This window comes from Mixophyes fleayi, chromosome 4 (assembly GCF_038048845.1).
Source record: "Mixophyes fleayi isolate aMixFle1 chromosome 4, aMixFle1.hap1, whole genome shotgun sequence".
NCBI lineage: Eukaryota > Metazoa > Chordata > Amphibia > Anura > Limnodynastidae > Mixophyes > Mixophyes fleayi.
Genome location: NC_134405.1, coordinates 139,247,199 through 139,263,091, shown reverse-complemented (window position 1 = coordinate 139,263,091; position 15,893 = coordinate 139,247,199). Strand labels below are relative to the sequence as shown.

Genomic DNA, 15,893 nt, shown 5'->3' with positions numbered 1-15,893 from the left:
GTGTGTATGGTATGAGAGTACGTATTGGATCAAATCCCTGTGGTGGAAGATTTGGCTGTAAGAGTGTGAACGTGTATATTTGCACTCTCTCTCGTGTCCTGAAGACTGTAACACATCTCAGACAGTGAGAAAATGAGACATCCAGTCTACACACAAATACGAAGTCTGTCTGTGCTCACACTACTTGCCTTGTCCATTTCTACTCTGTAAGTCCCTGTTCACAAACATGTTTGTGTGTTGATCTAAGCTGACATATACACCTTGTGCTCCTCTGATTACACACATTTGTCTCTACATAAAAGTACTGCCGGTCACTGAACTTATTCACAACCCTTCCTAACTCATGTACACGAACATCCTGCTGTTGTGTTACTGTCTACAATTAAAATATTTTATTAATGTTCCCAAATTTCAAATCCATTAGTCGTAATATCCTAAAAAAGCATCAACAAGGAGATGCCATGCAGAGGCGCAGCTTTCTGTGGTGCAAATTAGAGCGCACTGCCACCCAGTATGATTTTTTACTGTGAAGATTGCTGTTGGGCCACCACAGAAAGGTGTAGGTGATCAGTCACTTCAAAGTGCTGCCTACAAACACATTTGCAGCACCTCCTTATAGCAGATGTGTCACCTACCCACAAGTGCACATTAAACAGATAATTGTACAGACAACATAATTATGTTTATGTTTACATTCAGTGTTACAGCTGTATAGTATTCTCTATATTCACCTTTTTACATGTCTGCATGAAGTTAGCTATAGATATTCCAGAGTATTAATGAGAGTGGAAACCCCATGTACTGACAGGAGCATGCTCAGTGTGTGAAACATCCTGTGACATCATCCAGTTGCAGCTTTCAGTACATTGGCTGTGAATGATCCCATGAACTCAGTCACAAGAACAGGGACTTCTGTCTATACCAGCAGCTAAATTAAATAATGTCGGAAGCCAGAGGTGGAACTAGAGAGCTGTGGCCCCCTATGCAGGTAGGTGGGGATAAGGGAACCGGGGGCCCCTGATCCTATGCATCTGCCATACAGTAGGCCCCATTATCTCCTTGGGCCCCAGTGCACTATAACTACTGCACCAATGCTAGTTCCACCACTGTCTGAAGCATTTATGATATACTTGCCAACTGTCCCGGAATGTCCGGGAGACTACCGCATTTTGCGAGAGTCTCACGGACTCCCAGGAGAGTGTGGCAATCTCCCGGATCTGCCCCGCCCCCTGCTGTAAAATGACTCCCATCAGGTCCACCTCCCCCGGCAGGCTCCCGGAAAACAAATTAGAAAAGTTGGTAAGTATGATTTATGACAGAGAGGGCGAGGCACAGCTTTCTGAATGCTGGTATGTATACTTCCCAAATTTGGAGCTCCTTGAATAATCACAGTGGACATGGTCATGGGGGAGGGAGGGGGGGAGAGAGAGAGAGAAGAGAGAGAGAGAGAGAGACTCCTAGTCTCCTGGAGAACAGGGAGTGAACATCAATTTGTCGTGGTAACGAGCTGTCCATATTTCGCCAAAATCTCCTTAAATTAACATGTTCACCAGGTATAGCATGTTGAGATTCCCCTAGGCATAGGTTAGTGCAAAATCACTAGCATATTGCTTTCTGTCCATAGCTGTTCAATACAGAAGAGCTTCCATAAAGCACTATAGCTGCTGAGCTTTACACAAATCGAGTATTCCAATGCCAAGAAACACCACAGGAGCTGATATTCTGCTTTGGGGAGGGGGGTTTTCTGTTTGCTGTATGTGGGAACTATACTTTAGCGGACATTGCACATCAGTGATAAAAGTGATGTCCTAGTCTTAGGGGGTTAATATACTAATATTCGGCGATAGGGATGATTTTTAATCTGCTTATTGTGGTGATAGAAAATTACTATCACTGCAATCTATATATTATTACTGGGGCAGCTGAGCGATACTCAGCTGCCACTAAGATACAGGTCCAGGACGCTAAGGGTTATCTTAGTTTTTGGGCAGGCCAGCATGAGGGAATATGCACATGCGTGACCCGGCTAGCCTGTTTATATATGTACATACATGCACAGCTCTGGGCAGTCTGGCAGCCAGTGGCAAATAAGGGGAGGTCCAAAATATTGAACCTCCCCTTACCTGCCACTGAAAGCCAGGCTGCACTGTATAAGTATAGACAGCTACTGCACAGAAAGAGGATCCAATCCTAGTCAATGTAACTGAACACAACTCTACCATTCAGCTCTACTGAATAGGACTGAACATTGAGTCATTTTGTGCAGTGACTGCCCCCCCAAATACAACACAGTCCAGCTACCAGCAGCAGGTAACAAGGAACCTGGGGAAGAACCCCCATATGATACATGAGAAGAGCAGGACATACACAGGTACAGCTGTCTAAATGTAACACTTCGATGTATAGGGCAAAAAAAAAGCCCCATTGCCAGCGAATACTCCATTTGTCATTGACAAGAGGTCTTTTCACCATTCGATAAATCTGCCTCTCAATCTGTTGCCACCATATATAGTTTTGCTACTTCAGTACAGATTTAATTGTAATACTTATTTTAAAAATAATTGCCATTTTAATAGGTTGTTTCTGTATTGCTATCCTTGTTTACATTTCTGTGTGACATTGTGTAAATGATGAGCAATCATGTGCCACATTGCTGCGTAAACAGCTTTGTTTGTCACATTACTGTGTCCCAATGATCAGGTTTGTGACCACATGCATAAATAGGTGACATATCACTGCTCTTTTTCCATTTCTAAGTTAATATACATGTTGGTCAAACAAATCACCAGGTGTCTTTATCTCAGGTCATGTTGATGCAATATTTACATGGATATAATGCCAGACCAGAATGAAGAAGAAACGTGTGACAGATTAGTACTTTGTACATGTTTGGGTGGAACAAAGGAAAGACGCTTACAAAAAGATAAAAAACATAGGCAACCTGTGACTATCCAGTTATTGTGGAACTATAAGTCCCAGCAATTCCCTGGCTCAAGTAACAGTAAGTCAGCTTTAGGCTGAAAAGACATGCTGGGATTTAGGGTTCCACAGCAGCTGGAGATCACTGGATGTCCAAGCCTGAAATGGAGTAATATTAATAGTGACAGCTACAGATTACACACGTTTATCATGTCACATGTCATGGTAAATAAATTAGTCTAGGAGTCTTTAAAAGTAGTTATTACATTAAGTAATCAGTTGTGTTTTACATAGCAACATGCTGCATGGTAGATATTATTATTAACAGAAAAGAAATACTTTACCCCCCTGTACCACAGTGCTGTTCTCACAAACACTACGGATGACCAGCTCTGTTCTGCTGACTGCCTAATATCAGAGTTGTACATTGAACCCATAGTCAAGCATGAATAAGATGTGTTCTGATGTGCTCTCGTAAACACAACTCAAATGTTCACAGTCAGCTGTATACATAAACAATTTTACAAACCATTACAACTTGCAGACTTATCTGTATAAGCCAGTGACTCAAATGTTCATATACATTTTTTTAATTGTCTAAATCTCTCATGTTTAATTAATGCTATATTAAATTATATTTCATTTATTCATTAAAGTCATTCCTTGTTGTCATGATTATAGCCTAATTGATATGATTATGAAATAATATGGTAATGTAATGATCTAAAATCTAAAGTTACTTCAATCAAAATCTAACTTTTCTAGCAAATCACTGTAAGCAAACAAGGGGTTAATGTATTTTGATGAAAGAAACAGATATACTTCAGGTGCCTGCTTTCATGTAACCTTACCTTGATTATTTACTCAAATATCACAGATGAGCAATCAACCCTTGTTATTGTCTAGTTAAGTGTTCCAAGGAAAGATTGGCCAAAATGTCTATTGGGTCACTACAAGTTTAGTATATGTAATGAATCTGCAAGGTAGGATTCCTTGTGGTTAACCTAGATTGGCGCTGGCCCACCAGAGGTGTGGAGTCTACAGGGTTCCCTGGTTTTAACCACGAACCACCACAAGGCGGGATGGGCATAGCTGCCGATTCCGCAGGTCGTGGTCTTCCAGCCTAACACTAGGTGTAACATGCATGATACTGCGGGCAGTAGTGAAGATGGTAAGACACAACTAAAGGCAGCTGGGGAGTCAGTCAGAGTCTAGAACTGGTACACAAATGGTCAATGAGGTTGCAAAATCAGGAGGCAGGTGGAGTGCCAGAACGGAGCCAGGAACTGGTACACAAGTGGTCAATGAGAACAACAGGGAGCAGTAACAAGCACCAGGAGTCAGAAAAGAGAAATGAGACTTGTTGCTCTGACACTGCTACAGTGTTCACATGATGTCGACATTCGGTAGTGTTGGCCAGCGTGCTGTCAAAGGACAAACTGCGTTGGAAAGGGGATTAGGTAAAATGTATAAATTTGTAACTGTTAAAAGTACAACCTAATATGTTTTAATGATGTATAAATGCCCCTAAGAAACTCATGGATATCATGTATCTCTCCTAGAAATCAAATATAACTAAAATCATGTTTCATATGAATATGTGTGGAAAACCATATCATGTTTTGTGGTAAAAAAAACGTATCTTTTCTATGTTCCAGAAGAGAGTGATGATATATTTTTTACCAATTACTATAACTGTTCTTGAGTTATAAATGGGCTGTGGTTTAAATTAGTATACCAGCATACTTCTTTCATGGGGGGTGAGGCAGAAATTAAAGTGGCCCTGGAAAATATTTTAAAAGGTATAGTTAAATTGTCAATAGGTGGGGTCAATTCAACAGAAGAGGAGGCAATGTATGTGCTGCCGATGTGGGTGCTACCATGCAGCTGGATTGGGAGTGACCAGCATGCAATAGGTATGGCTATTCATTTTGTCATTAGGTCATCCACTAGCCTCTTCCCTTTCAAGCACACTTGCAATACTGCACGCACCACTGTTAGGTGAATGTAGTTCCCCCTTTACTAGCAGACCAGCGTGTAGAGGACAATATACCGTCCTGAGTGCAGGAGATATTTCTACAATAATTGGGTCAGTTGGCAAACAGTCTCCCCAACATTAACTCAATAGCAAAATAACAGGGACAGGGAGCGCAAATGACGGACATACACACAAATGTTTACACTCTTTTCCGCAGTGATAGTTTTAGTTTTAAGATTGCCTCACTTTCCCTGTGTCTTACCCTATTCCTTGGTAATCTCGTGGGTCCGGAGGTGAAGGAACCAGGTGAATCCTCCCGGGATACTGTCCACACACGTCCCCTGCTTGTTCCGGTGAGCGCGGTGAGCGCTGTGTAGACTCCCTCTGACAGAGGCTCCTGTCACTACAGTGAGCTGAATGTGTCAAAAAGCAGACTGATCAACGCGTTTCGTCCGATGTGGACTTTCTCAAGATACTGCTGCACTATACTGCAAGTCTTTTTATCCATGCATTCTTAATCCTTTATTGGTTAAAATCATTAGATGTCACTGATTAAAAGATGGGATTGTTTCACAGGCACACTTGTTATATGTCCTTTTACAATCTTATTTTACCTTTTAGATGTATATACTTTCCTTTTTATACATCTAGGATAAAAAAATTATTATAAGGCGCCAAGTTTAAAACTATAAAATTGTTGAAATAAATAATATAATATACTGTGTGCGTATATATATATATATATACACACACACGTACACATACATAGATACACATACATATATGTGTGTGCCCGCACACACACACACATATACTTTACCTAAATGAAATCAATGGTTATAAACTTTACATAAAAAGGCCATATAATTAAAAGGTCACCCTTTTCTATAATAAAGTCTTGTTCCAAGTATTCCAAAGGAAAAACCACTAATCATATAAATGATCATATGAAGTGACTCAACTCAAAGTCCAAATTCAGACCATATGGGGCTCGTGTTTTCATATGGAAAATCCATCTTGATTCTGACCTTGCAATTTTTTGCACATGGTTTCCCCCTCTCCAATCTGGTCTTATGTGTTCTACTCCTACAAATTTTAGGCCTTTTGGGTCTTGATTATGAACTCTAGAAAAATGATCAGAGACACTATGGGTTTTAAGTCCCCTTTTGATATTGTAAATGTGTTCTGATATCCTTTGTTTGAGCTTTCTTTTCGTCATCCCTACATACTGGAGGCCACAAGGGCACTCCAGCACGTATATGACTCCTTCGGTATTGCAAGATATATGGGTCTTAATTTGAAAGCATTTTGAGTTACTGATGGACTTTATTTCTTTTGTACTTTTTGTGGCGTTGATGTTAAGTTGTTTACATCCATTACAGCCTAGGCAGAAGAAAAAACCTTTTGAAGTGTTATTGCCACTGTTTCTTATTTGTGGTGGAATGCAACTTGCCGTAAGGATGGATTTGAGGTTGCTTGCTTTCTTATATATTATGTTCGGTCTTTCTGCAATGATTTTACTACAATCTTCATCCATTTTTAATATGTGCCAATGTTTTTGAATAATCGATCTGAAGATGCCTATATTACTATTGCATTGCGAAATGAATCTAACTTCTTCAATATCAGAGTGAGTTCTTTCTTTATATTCCAGTAAACTGCACCTGTCAATTGTTTTTACTTCATCTAAAGCTCTATTGACTCTGGTTACATCATAATTCTGTTCAAGGAATTTTGTTTTGAGTGTCTCACTTTGTGCATTGAATGTATCCATATCTGAACAATTCCGTTTTATACGTCTGAATTGGCTGCCTGGAATGTTATAGATCCATCTCCCTAGATGGTTACTTGATGGAGGTACAAATTGATCACAATCCACTTCTTTGTGAAAGGTTTTTGTTTTGATTTCTTCATTTTCTATATATATGGTCAAATCTAAAAAGGATATTTGCTGTCTGCTAGTTTCTACCGTAAATTCCATATTCAATTGATTTCCATTTATATACTTAATGAATTCTTCCAGAAGGGATGAATCACCCTCCCAAATGAAAAACAGGTCATCTATATACCTTTTCCAAATGATGAGATGTTGCTGGTACGGATTGTTCTCCCAAATACAGTCATCTTCCCACTTGGATACGAATAGATTAGCGTAACTGGGCGCAAAACGTGTACCCATAGCGGTACCAGTCACTTGATTGAAATAGGATCCATCATACCAGAAATAGTTGTGCTCTAATATGAATTCTATCCCACTCATAATAAAATTGACCTGAGATGTTTCTAGATCTGATTGGGAACATAGGTAATGGTGGGTATGTTCACATCCATCAGCATGTCTTATACAGGTGTAAAGTGATTTTACATCGCATGTGACTAAGTGATATGAATCCTTCCATGTGATTTCGTTTAGACTTCTCAAAATTGCTGTGGTGTCTTTAAGGTAACTTCGTTGGTTTTTAACCAGATCTTGTAAGTAATAGTCGATATATCCAGATAAATTAGCAGTAATGCTGTTGATGCCAGATACTATCGGGCGGCCAGGGGGGTTACTCTTATCTTTGTGTATTTTCGGCAGAAAATAAAACACTGGTATTCTTGGATGTTCAATACATAAATGGGAATATTCCTTTTTACTTAATATCCCCAAGTGTAATCCCTCCTCCAATAGTTCTTTCAAATCTATCAAGTATTTGGAGGTCGGGTCATTTTCAAGTTTCTTGTATGTATTATCTTCTGACAAGAGTCTCTCACACTCTCTTGAATACTTATTGACATCCATAATCACTATGCCCCCTCCCTTATCCGCTGGTTTAATTATTATGTCCTTGTTCTTTTTTAATTGTTCCATAGCTAATATTTCACCTTTTGACAAATTATATTTCGATTTTATTTTTTCTGGAAGTGCTTCTACATCTCTCTCTACCAGCCTCTGAAATGTATCTACATACGAACCTTTCACAAAGGATGGATAAAATTTGCTATTCGGTTTGAGGTCTGTATGTTTATACTCAGAAATTTCTTTATTCTGTGTATTCTCTTGAGGTTGTCTCATAAAGTATTTTTTGAGACATACCTTCCTCACAAATTTATGCAGGTCCAAATACATTTCAAATGTATTTGGTTGGGATTGCGGAGCAAATTTGAGACCTTTTTGCAGAAGAGATGTTTGATTTTCAGTAAGAGTGTGTTGGCTGAGATTGAATATGGGGCTTTTTTTCTCATTATTAGACGTGGAAGATTTTTTCAATTTCTGGTATTTTCCACCTCTGGTGCCTCTCCGAATTTTTTCCTTTTTATTTGTGGGGTGTGGTTTGGTCCAGGATTGATTATTAAATCGTCTGTCCCAAACAAAAGGCCTAAAAAATCTTCTGAATCTCTGGATAGGGTTCTCTTTCTCATATTTGTGTTCCCCTTTTGAATGTTTTCCATAAGGGTTTTGGCTGTGTTCCCTAATTGGGTTTTTGCATCGTTCTCCCCTTGTACAAATGATTTTCTCATAGTACCTTCTCTACGGTCTATGTTCCTCTTTGGAGTGTAGTGGAAGTTATTTGCGTTATAAGGCAAATAAGTTCTTCTCTTATCTTTATCTTTGGGAGTTTTTTTGATTAGTGGTGCTTTATTCCCAACATTTGTGTTCTTATTAGGTGCTGTGGTTAATACTTTAGATCTGTTCATTGTTCTTATCTAATTAACTCAATAGCATTCATAGGTAACAAAAAGGCCTATTTCCTTTAATGAGCCCCAGATGTTATATTTTTAGCCCTCATATTTTAGTGACTCATCCAATCCCACCTTACATCAAGTAAATAGTCACATACACACATTACCTCATTAAATACCATCCCACACATTAAACGTCTCAGGAAGACTTCTTCTTGGTATAAATATTTTGCAGATAAGAGACAACGAGCTGTTCCTCCTCTTAAGGTTGGGGACAAAGTGTGGTTGTCCACGAGAAATATTCGTCTCCGAGTTCCTTCCATGAAGTTTGAACCCAGGTTCATTGGACCTTTCAAAATTCTTCGGGTCATTAATCCAGTGTTTTTCAAACTGAAGCTTCCTAATTCGCTCTGCATCTCGAACTCTCTTCATGTTTCGCTCCTCAAACCTTTAATCATTCATTGATTTATATCCAATAAGAATATATATCGCCTTCTCCTGCTGTCCAACAAACTGAATTTGAAATCTCTCAGATCCTGAACTCCAAAATTTCTCGAGGGCAAGATCAAGTATTTAGTAGCATGAAAGGGATATGGACCGGATGAACGGTATTGGGTGGATGCTTCTGATGTTCACACTCTATCTTTGGTTAAGAAATTTCATGCCAAGCATCCCAACAATTTAGGTGTTCGGTGCCCAACTTTTAGAGGGGGGGGGTACTATCACACATCTCACCTGCTATTCTGTGTGGGATGACTAATATTGTGTTTTCCCTTGACTACTGCTACCTTTTTACCTGCATGGCGTTCCTCTTCTCTCTTTGGCCGTCAGTTGCTGCGCATGTGCAAGCCTGGCACTTTTCAAACCTCTCCTGGATTCAAATTGGCTGAACGTAGGTCAGCTCACTATTTAAGAGACATCCTCCTACCTTCTTTTGTCAGATCTTAAGGTCTCTCCTGTGAGGACGCTGTTCTCTCTGACTCCTGTCATCTTCTATTGGTATCGTTTGTTCCCGTGTTACCAGTTCCACGAGCAAGACCTGTGGCTAATCTGTGGAACATTGCGCATCATAGATCCTGCTTCCAGGCTATATTGCCCATCAGAACCTCAGCGCTTCAGTTCCCTGCAGCTATCACATCTCTGTTGTACTCGTGTTACCTGTTCCAAGATTAAGACCAATGGCTTCTCTGCAGAACATTGCACATCATCATCGATCCTGCTTCCAGGCTATACTGCCCACTGGGATTTAAGCACTCCTGTACTCTGCAGCTCATCGCCTCAGCGTCTAGTCCCTGTCATCTACTCTTCAAGCCAGATTGTGGCCTGTTCCGCAGAACACAGCGTATCTTCATTGATCCTGAACCTATGTTCTATTATCTATTGGAATCTCAGCAAGCCAGTGTTCTGCTGCTTATCCTACCTCATTCCTCAAATCCATCTATCTGTGTACTTACCTTCCAGTGCTCCAGCTCAAATTCTTGTCTCCTTTGTATCCTGTTGCCGTACCCTGATCTGCACCTCTTAGAGGACTGCATCCTGCGGTCAGAGAGCAGCCAAGCCCATATTCCCTTGCGGGGATCCCTGGTGAATACCTTTCTTGATGTTAGATTCTGCACCTCTTGGAGGTTAGTCATCACCTGAGCAGGGTTCAAGGTCTATTTTAACATCTGATACTGTGACAGGGACAGAGCCCAACAGGATGTGGGTGGGGCACCGTCTTGGGCGCACAGCGGGCATGTGCTGGCCCTGACTGACTCACACCCATTATGTTAATAAATCCTACCAACCCACTTTACACACAGTGGCTCAGTGGTTAGCATGGTAAGCATGCCTCGCAACACTGGGGTCATGGGTTTGTTTCTGACCAAGGCTCTACCTGTGTGGAGTTTGTGTGCACTTTCTATGTTTTCGTGGGTCAATATATATAAAACTTGAACTTGTTTTTTACAAAAACACCTTAAGTGATCCATGACATCACTCCTGATGGGGCCTACAGCCAATTCATTCATGTTCATAAGCACCCATGGACTCCTAGCTCCCTCCCTCCCTGAACATCATAGTATACCTCTAAACTTTTTATTAAGAGTATGAGAAATGTTTGAGGTCATACTACGCTAGTGGCATGTCTGCACCATATTGAGGCATGCCATGTTCTCCAGCGGCAAGTGTATCGCTTCTTAAGTGCTAGTCCATCCCATGGCCCCTCCACTTAAAACACATTTTCTTTGCCAGGCATACCAGTGGCGCACAGTGGACATCCTTCCCAACATTCCGGGCAAGACAAAAGCTCTGACTGTCGGCATAGCAGGACACTCACCTAAATCGGAACAGTTGGGAGGTATGTCATTGCTTCCTACCTCTCCCATGTACTTTCTTATATTAATCTCATATCATGCTGTTATAGCTAACCATCTAGAGTAGAGAAGGTGAGTAGTGGTCTGCAACTTTATTTACTTTTTACCGTGACCCCAGGTGTGAATCTGCCATTGCTTTGGGACTTCAAGTGTTAGCGTGACAATGTCCTGGGGGCATAGACAGTCAGCTGACCCCACTTGTCCTGACCCACAGGTTGCACACATCTGATCTAGAGATGACAGGGAACAATATTAAAGAACATTTCTGCTGCTCTCTAATGGCAATTTGTGTTTCCATTAGGGAGCAGCAGGAATACTCTTTAATATTGTTTCTTGTCAAATTGTTGTGTTATTTATTGTTTTCATATGTATGTCCAATTTATATTGGACAATATATATATATATATCCCACACACACACATTATCTACACACACACACACATATATATATATATATATATATATATATATATATATATATATATATATATATATATATATATATATATCCTTGTATCCATCTGCTCTGCTTGAATCAAACTTACTTCGCCATATAACTATTTATACTGTACGGTTTTATCTTGGGTTTTTTTTTGTTTAATTTGTTTTATTTCATTATACTATGTCTTTTGTCTAAACTCTACAATAAATTAAATTTTTTTTATATTGTGTTGCCCTATAATATTACTTGTCTGGCGTATTGTGCTGTGCTAACAAGCTGATTTTGTTCACTGACCTGCTAACCTATTGTGTTATGTAATATCATTGACTACTGCTCTATGATATTGTTTTGTAGGATTCTGTATAGGTTTGCATTACCTGCTGTCTAAAAATACACTTAAAATATGGTTCCCTGTGACTATTTCCATGTATCACTATAAGCTATAACATATATAGTATATTATATAATAGTCAATACCATTTGTGATTTTTTTCTTATGAAGGCTTGGCTACTTCACACTGATCTGCAGCGATATATACTGCCCTGTGATATCCTCGGCCAATATATATTTCTCTGTGATACTGATATGTGATGTCCTAAACTACTAATAACTGCTTTTAGATACATTGGGCCTGATTCATTAAGGAAAGTAAAGCAAAAAAAATTAGTACCTTTGCACCTTAGCAAACCATGTTGCATTGGAGAGGGAGGTAAATTTAAAATGTTGGGACAAATTCCTAGTTGGGGTAGGACATGTACTAGATCAACTTTAAATGTCAGTGTAAAAATAAAGCTATCAAGTATTTGTGGTCTACATGAAAAAAACAGCCAGTATTTTCCCTATGTGCAAAATAATAAACTAATTTGCACCTCTTGCATTGTAACATGGTTTTGCCAAGGTTCAAAATTATTCATTTTTCACTTTCCTTTCCTTAATGAATCAGGCCGATTGTGTCCTGTGATGTCATGTACCATTCATGTCTTGGTCATTATATATTTTGCTTCCCTATGCTTTCCAATAATGTCCTTTGACATATATTACATTGTAAATCCAGCCCTGGTAGTATGTTACAGATGACAGAACGTAAACCCTATGACCGAATGGCTCTAACTATAAATGTAGAGATACCCTCTTTGTTATAGGGGGACCTAGCTTCCAACCTACACAAAGCTAGATTCTCTACTGTACAAATCATCAGTCTTTCAGTATGGTTTACATTCCCAAATTTTCCCTAAACAACTGTCCCACCCTTTTCCTCTGCACAGGATAATGCAAAGCTGTAGTGTGTTAATCAGACTTGTCCCACCCGGTAGCACGGAAACTATGACTGATATCATGGAATAGAGGCCCATCCACTCTTACCTTGTTAACCAACTTTTACATAAGCTCAAATAAGTGGAAATACAACTTTCTAATACACCACTAAACATCTCTAGAATTTACTAGAAACCTGAGACAAAATCAACATTACCAACCAGTTTCCCTCACAATATTTACATATTTCTCCACCATATTTATATAGTTTGCTCAATAATATATAGGTTTAGGTAGTGCAGATATTATTATTATTATTATTATTATTATTATTATTATTATTGTTTTAAATTAAGAATAAGTACTATACATACTAATGTGGCTGTTTAAACATTGTGCAGTGATAGACTACATGGTTACATATGCATTGTGTAGATTAAAAGTTATATAAAAATATATTTGGCTGCATAGGCATTATATGCTATTAAAGTTATATAAATAAGTATGTGGCTGTACAAGCATTGTATAGAATACACATAGCCACGTGTGGCTGTCTGTATTGGCAGTTTATACAATAAATGTTGTCCAAGTATGTATGTGGCTATATAGGTAGTGTATACCATAAAATAAATAATAAAAAATAAACTTTGTAGGAATACAGATGCTGTACAGGCATTATACACAATAAAAGTTATATAAATAAAGTATGGCTGTATAGGAAGTAGAGTAATTGTGTAGTGTTAGATTTCCTTTCACTCTTCACATGAAAATTTATTTTGGTTAGAATTCTGTATAATTAGTTTGAAGTTTCAGTATGAAATGAAAATCATCATTAAATATTACCAAAGTTGAATACATAAGACTGCAAGTATAACCGACCATTCTCTGTGGTTTTATTAAAGAAAAAGCCCATCAGGTCTTGCCTTTAATAAAATTGCCGTTTCCGAAATAAAATGACAGCAAACCGCCGAGAATCGTCTGTTTTAAGTAAACGCCAGTGGATACACATACCCTCTGGTGTAGTAGCCCTTTCCTGGACTAGTATAACTGTTGGTTAGCCCTCTATTCAGTTCTTGCTTAGCTGTTGCTCTGCATGCATATGGATCAAACTTCTTTTAGTCATAAACTGCATCTAGTGCCTGTTGGAGTGAAGTAAATGCATTGCATTATTTAACTCAACCCTCTCATATATAAGTGTATGTGAATATTGCACAGGTTGAGATAGGTGACACCAAACAGCATGTCATGTAGCAATTCCCAGATTGTAGTGTCCAACTAAAGGAAGTTTGCTCCATCTGTAGTTTTAATACCTAGTAGTTTTTCTGGTGTGAAGGAAGGGAGCAGTAGAGTCTAGGTTTCCATAGGCAGTGGGTGCGGTGGTGATGGGGCTTTGAGGTGAGCGGGGATCAGCAGTGTTGGTCCATCTGCTGCTGGTAGGGGAGCCTTTTAATCACTAAGAATTTCTACAGAGGTTGGTTAGAATCACACTACATTGTTACTTTTTATACAATCCACTCCTAACCCGGTGTTATAGAGTGGTACGCTGGTGTGTAGGGCTAGGTTTGGGAAGTGAGGACCGTAGTTTCCCGGCTATTAGAACAATTGAATCAGAATGGTGATGGGTGCATATTAACAAAACTCTTTTTCTGTTTCTTTCAGGGATCCCCCAAACAGAGAAACAAACCTAAAGGTGGTACCCACAATAAGACCATCTTTGTCCTCTCCACCAATGAATGATTTGAAGATGCATCTTCGAACCCTGCAGAGGAAACGAAGACGTGCCCGCCGCATACACCCTCCCCGGTTAATGCGTGTTGGCTGCTCTCTGGGAACATGTCAGGTGCAGAACTTGAACTATCGTCTGTGGCAGCTGATGGGACAAGTGGGGAAAGAGAACTCTCCAATCCAGCTAAGCAATCCCCATAGCTTTGGCTGAGTTTCATGCATCAAGACTTATCATCCCTCCACAAAATCATTGGATTTTGGTTTACCAAATAGTGTCAAATATACTGCTTAGTAAATAGACTGCTTCAGATTCATAGTGTGTCTGGATTATTTATATTGTATGCTAAACATAGCAAATGTATGCCACATAGTGGATTTTTTAATGTGAAACAACGCTTAGAAACTATTTTGAGCAGGTAGAAGCATATCTACATATGGGCCTGGGGCGAGATAGTGACTTTTTTTTTAGTCGTTCTGAAGCTGCATCTGTTGACTAATGGTTGATTGGAAAGTAGCTAGACATGTTACTTGGACTGTGTATCACAATGGATTCCTAGGATAGCACAGACTATAATAGATCTAAGAGGTGACATCATCATTGATCATGAAAACCTGTTTAGACAGCTAAACCAGTAGCTCATTTGTGCATTGATGGCTGTCAGACACAAAATGATCATTTTAAAAAATATATTAGTTTAAAGGTGTTATAGGTAACTTATGAACTAGAAATAAGCACCACAACAGCACAAAGCGAATTTTGCTAAAATTCGCTTAGTCATCCGTCCTGCACATACATGGATGAAAGTCCATATTACAGGTTTCCTTTACTGGGGTGTCATGCAACCTATGAGGATACTAGTCAGTGAGGATTATATATATTAAAATGGCTCATTTACAAAATATGGAGAAGCGTAGCAGATTTAGTATTGCACAAATATGCCCTTTGGCTGCCCAGCACATAACAATGCACAATGCACCCATTCTGATTTTGGGAACTAACTTTATAAAATGGGTATACACCCACTTTGTGGAAGTATGTGTACACTTGGATATGGAAAGAGTCATTTATCAAGTCCCACCTACTCCTACCTCCTATATTAATTTTAACTTTAGTTTTCCTAAAATACTGCTCAAGAATCAGTTATATAAAGTACACTAACCTCATTTCTTGAAACTTTCCTATATGTTTATGTTATGGAGTTGTAAACAAAATATATTGATAAATAAATTAGTACAGACATGCTTTCTGTACATTCTGTCAATATTCCTGCTACAAAAAGCAGCTAAACAGCCAATTTGATGTACAACTATTGATCTTGTTGTGTTTCCAGAGAAGACCTTCTATGTGTGTGTCAAAAATCCCACACCTCTATCTGAACCTGTCCTCTTCCTATACTTAGTGCTATGTGCAAATTAACTCTCTCCCATTACATTGTTAGTACTCAAAAATAATCATAAAACCAGACAATATTTTAACATTTGCTTTCAGGTACACAACAAAGAATAAAGAAAATATCTCAGGCTATATCCTTTTAATTTATTAAATATGAGAGTGAG

The 15,893-nt window shown here is 39.0% G+C and overlaps 1 protein-coding gene across 2 annotated transcripts in view; it reads left to right on the top strand.

The window, feature by feature from the left end:
- The window catches only part of ADM2 (adrenomedullin 2), a 28,007-nt gene extending 13,361 nt beyond the window's left edge, over positions 1 to 14,646 (top strand). For both annotated transcript variants that reach the window (XM_075208485.1, XM_075208484.1), the window contains exon 3: positions 14,271 to 14,646. In XM_075208485.1, the coding sequence (XP_075064586.1) occupies positions 14,271 to 14,547 (277 nt within the window). In that variant the 3' untranslated portion in view covers positions 14,548 to 14,646. The remainder of the gene's footprint in view (positions 1 to 14,270) is intronic.
- The last annotated feature ends 1,247 nt before the right edge of the window (positions 14,647 to 15,893 follow it).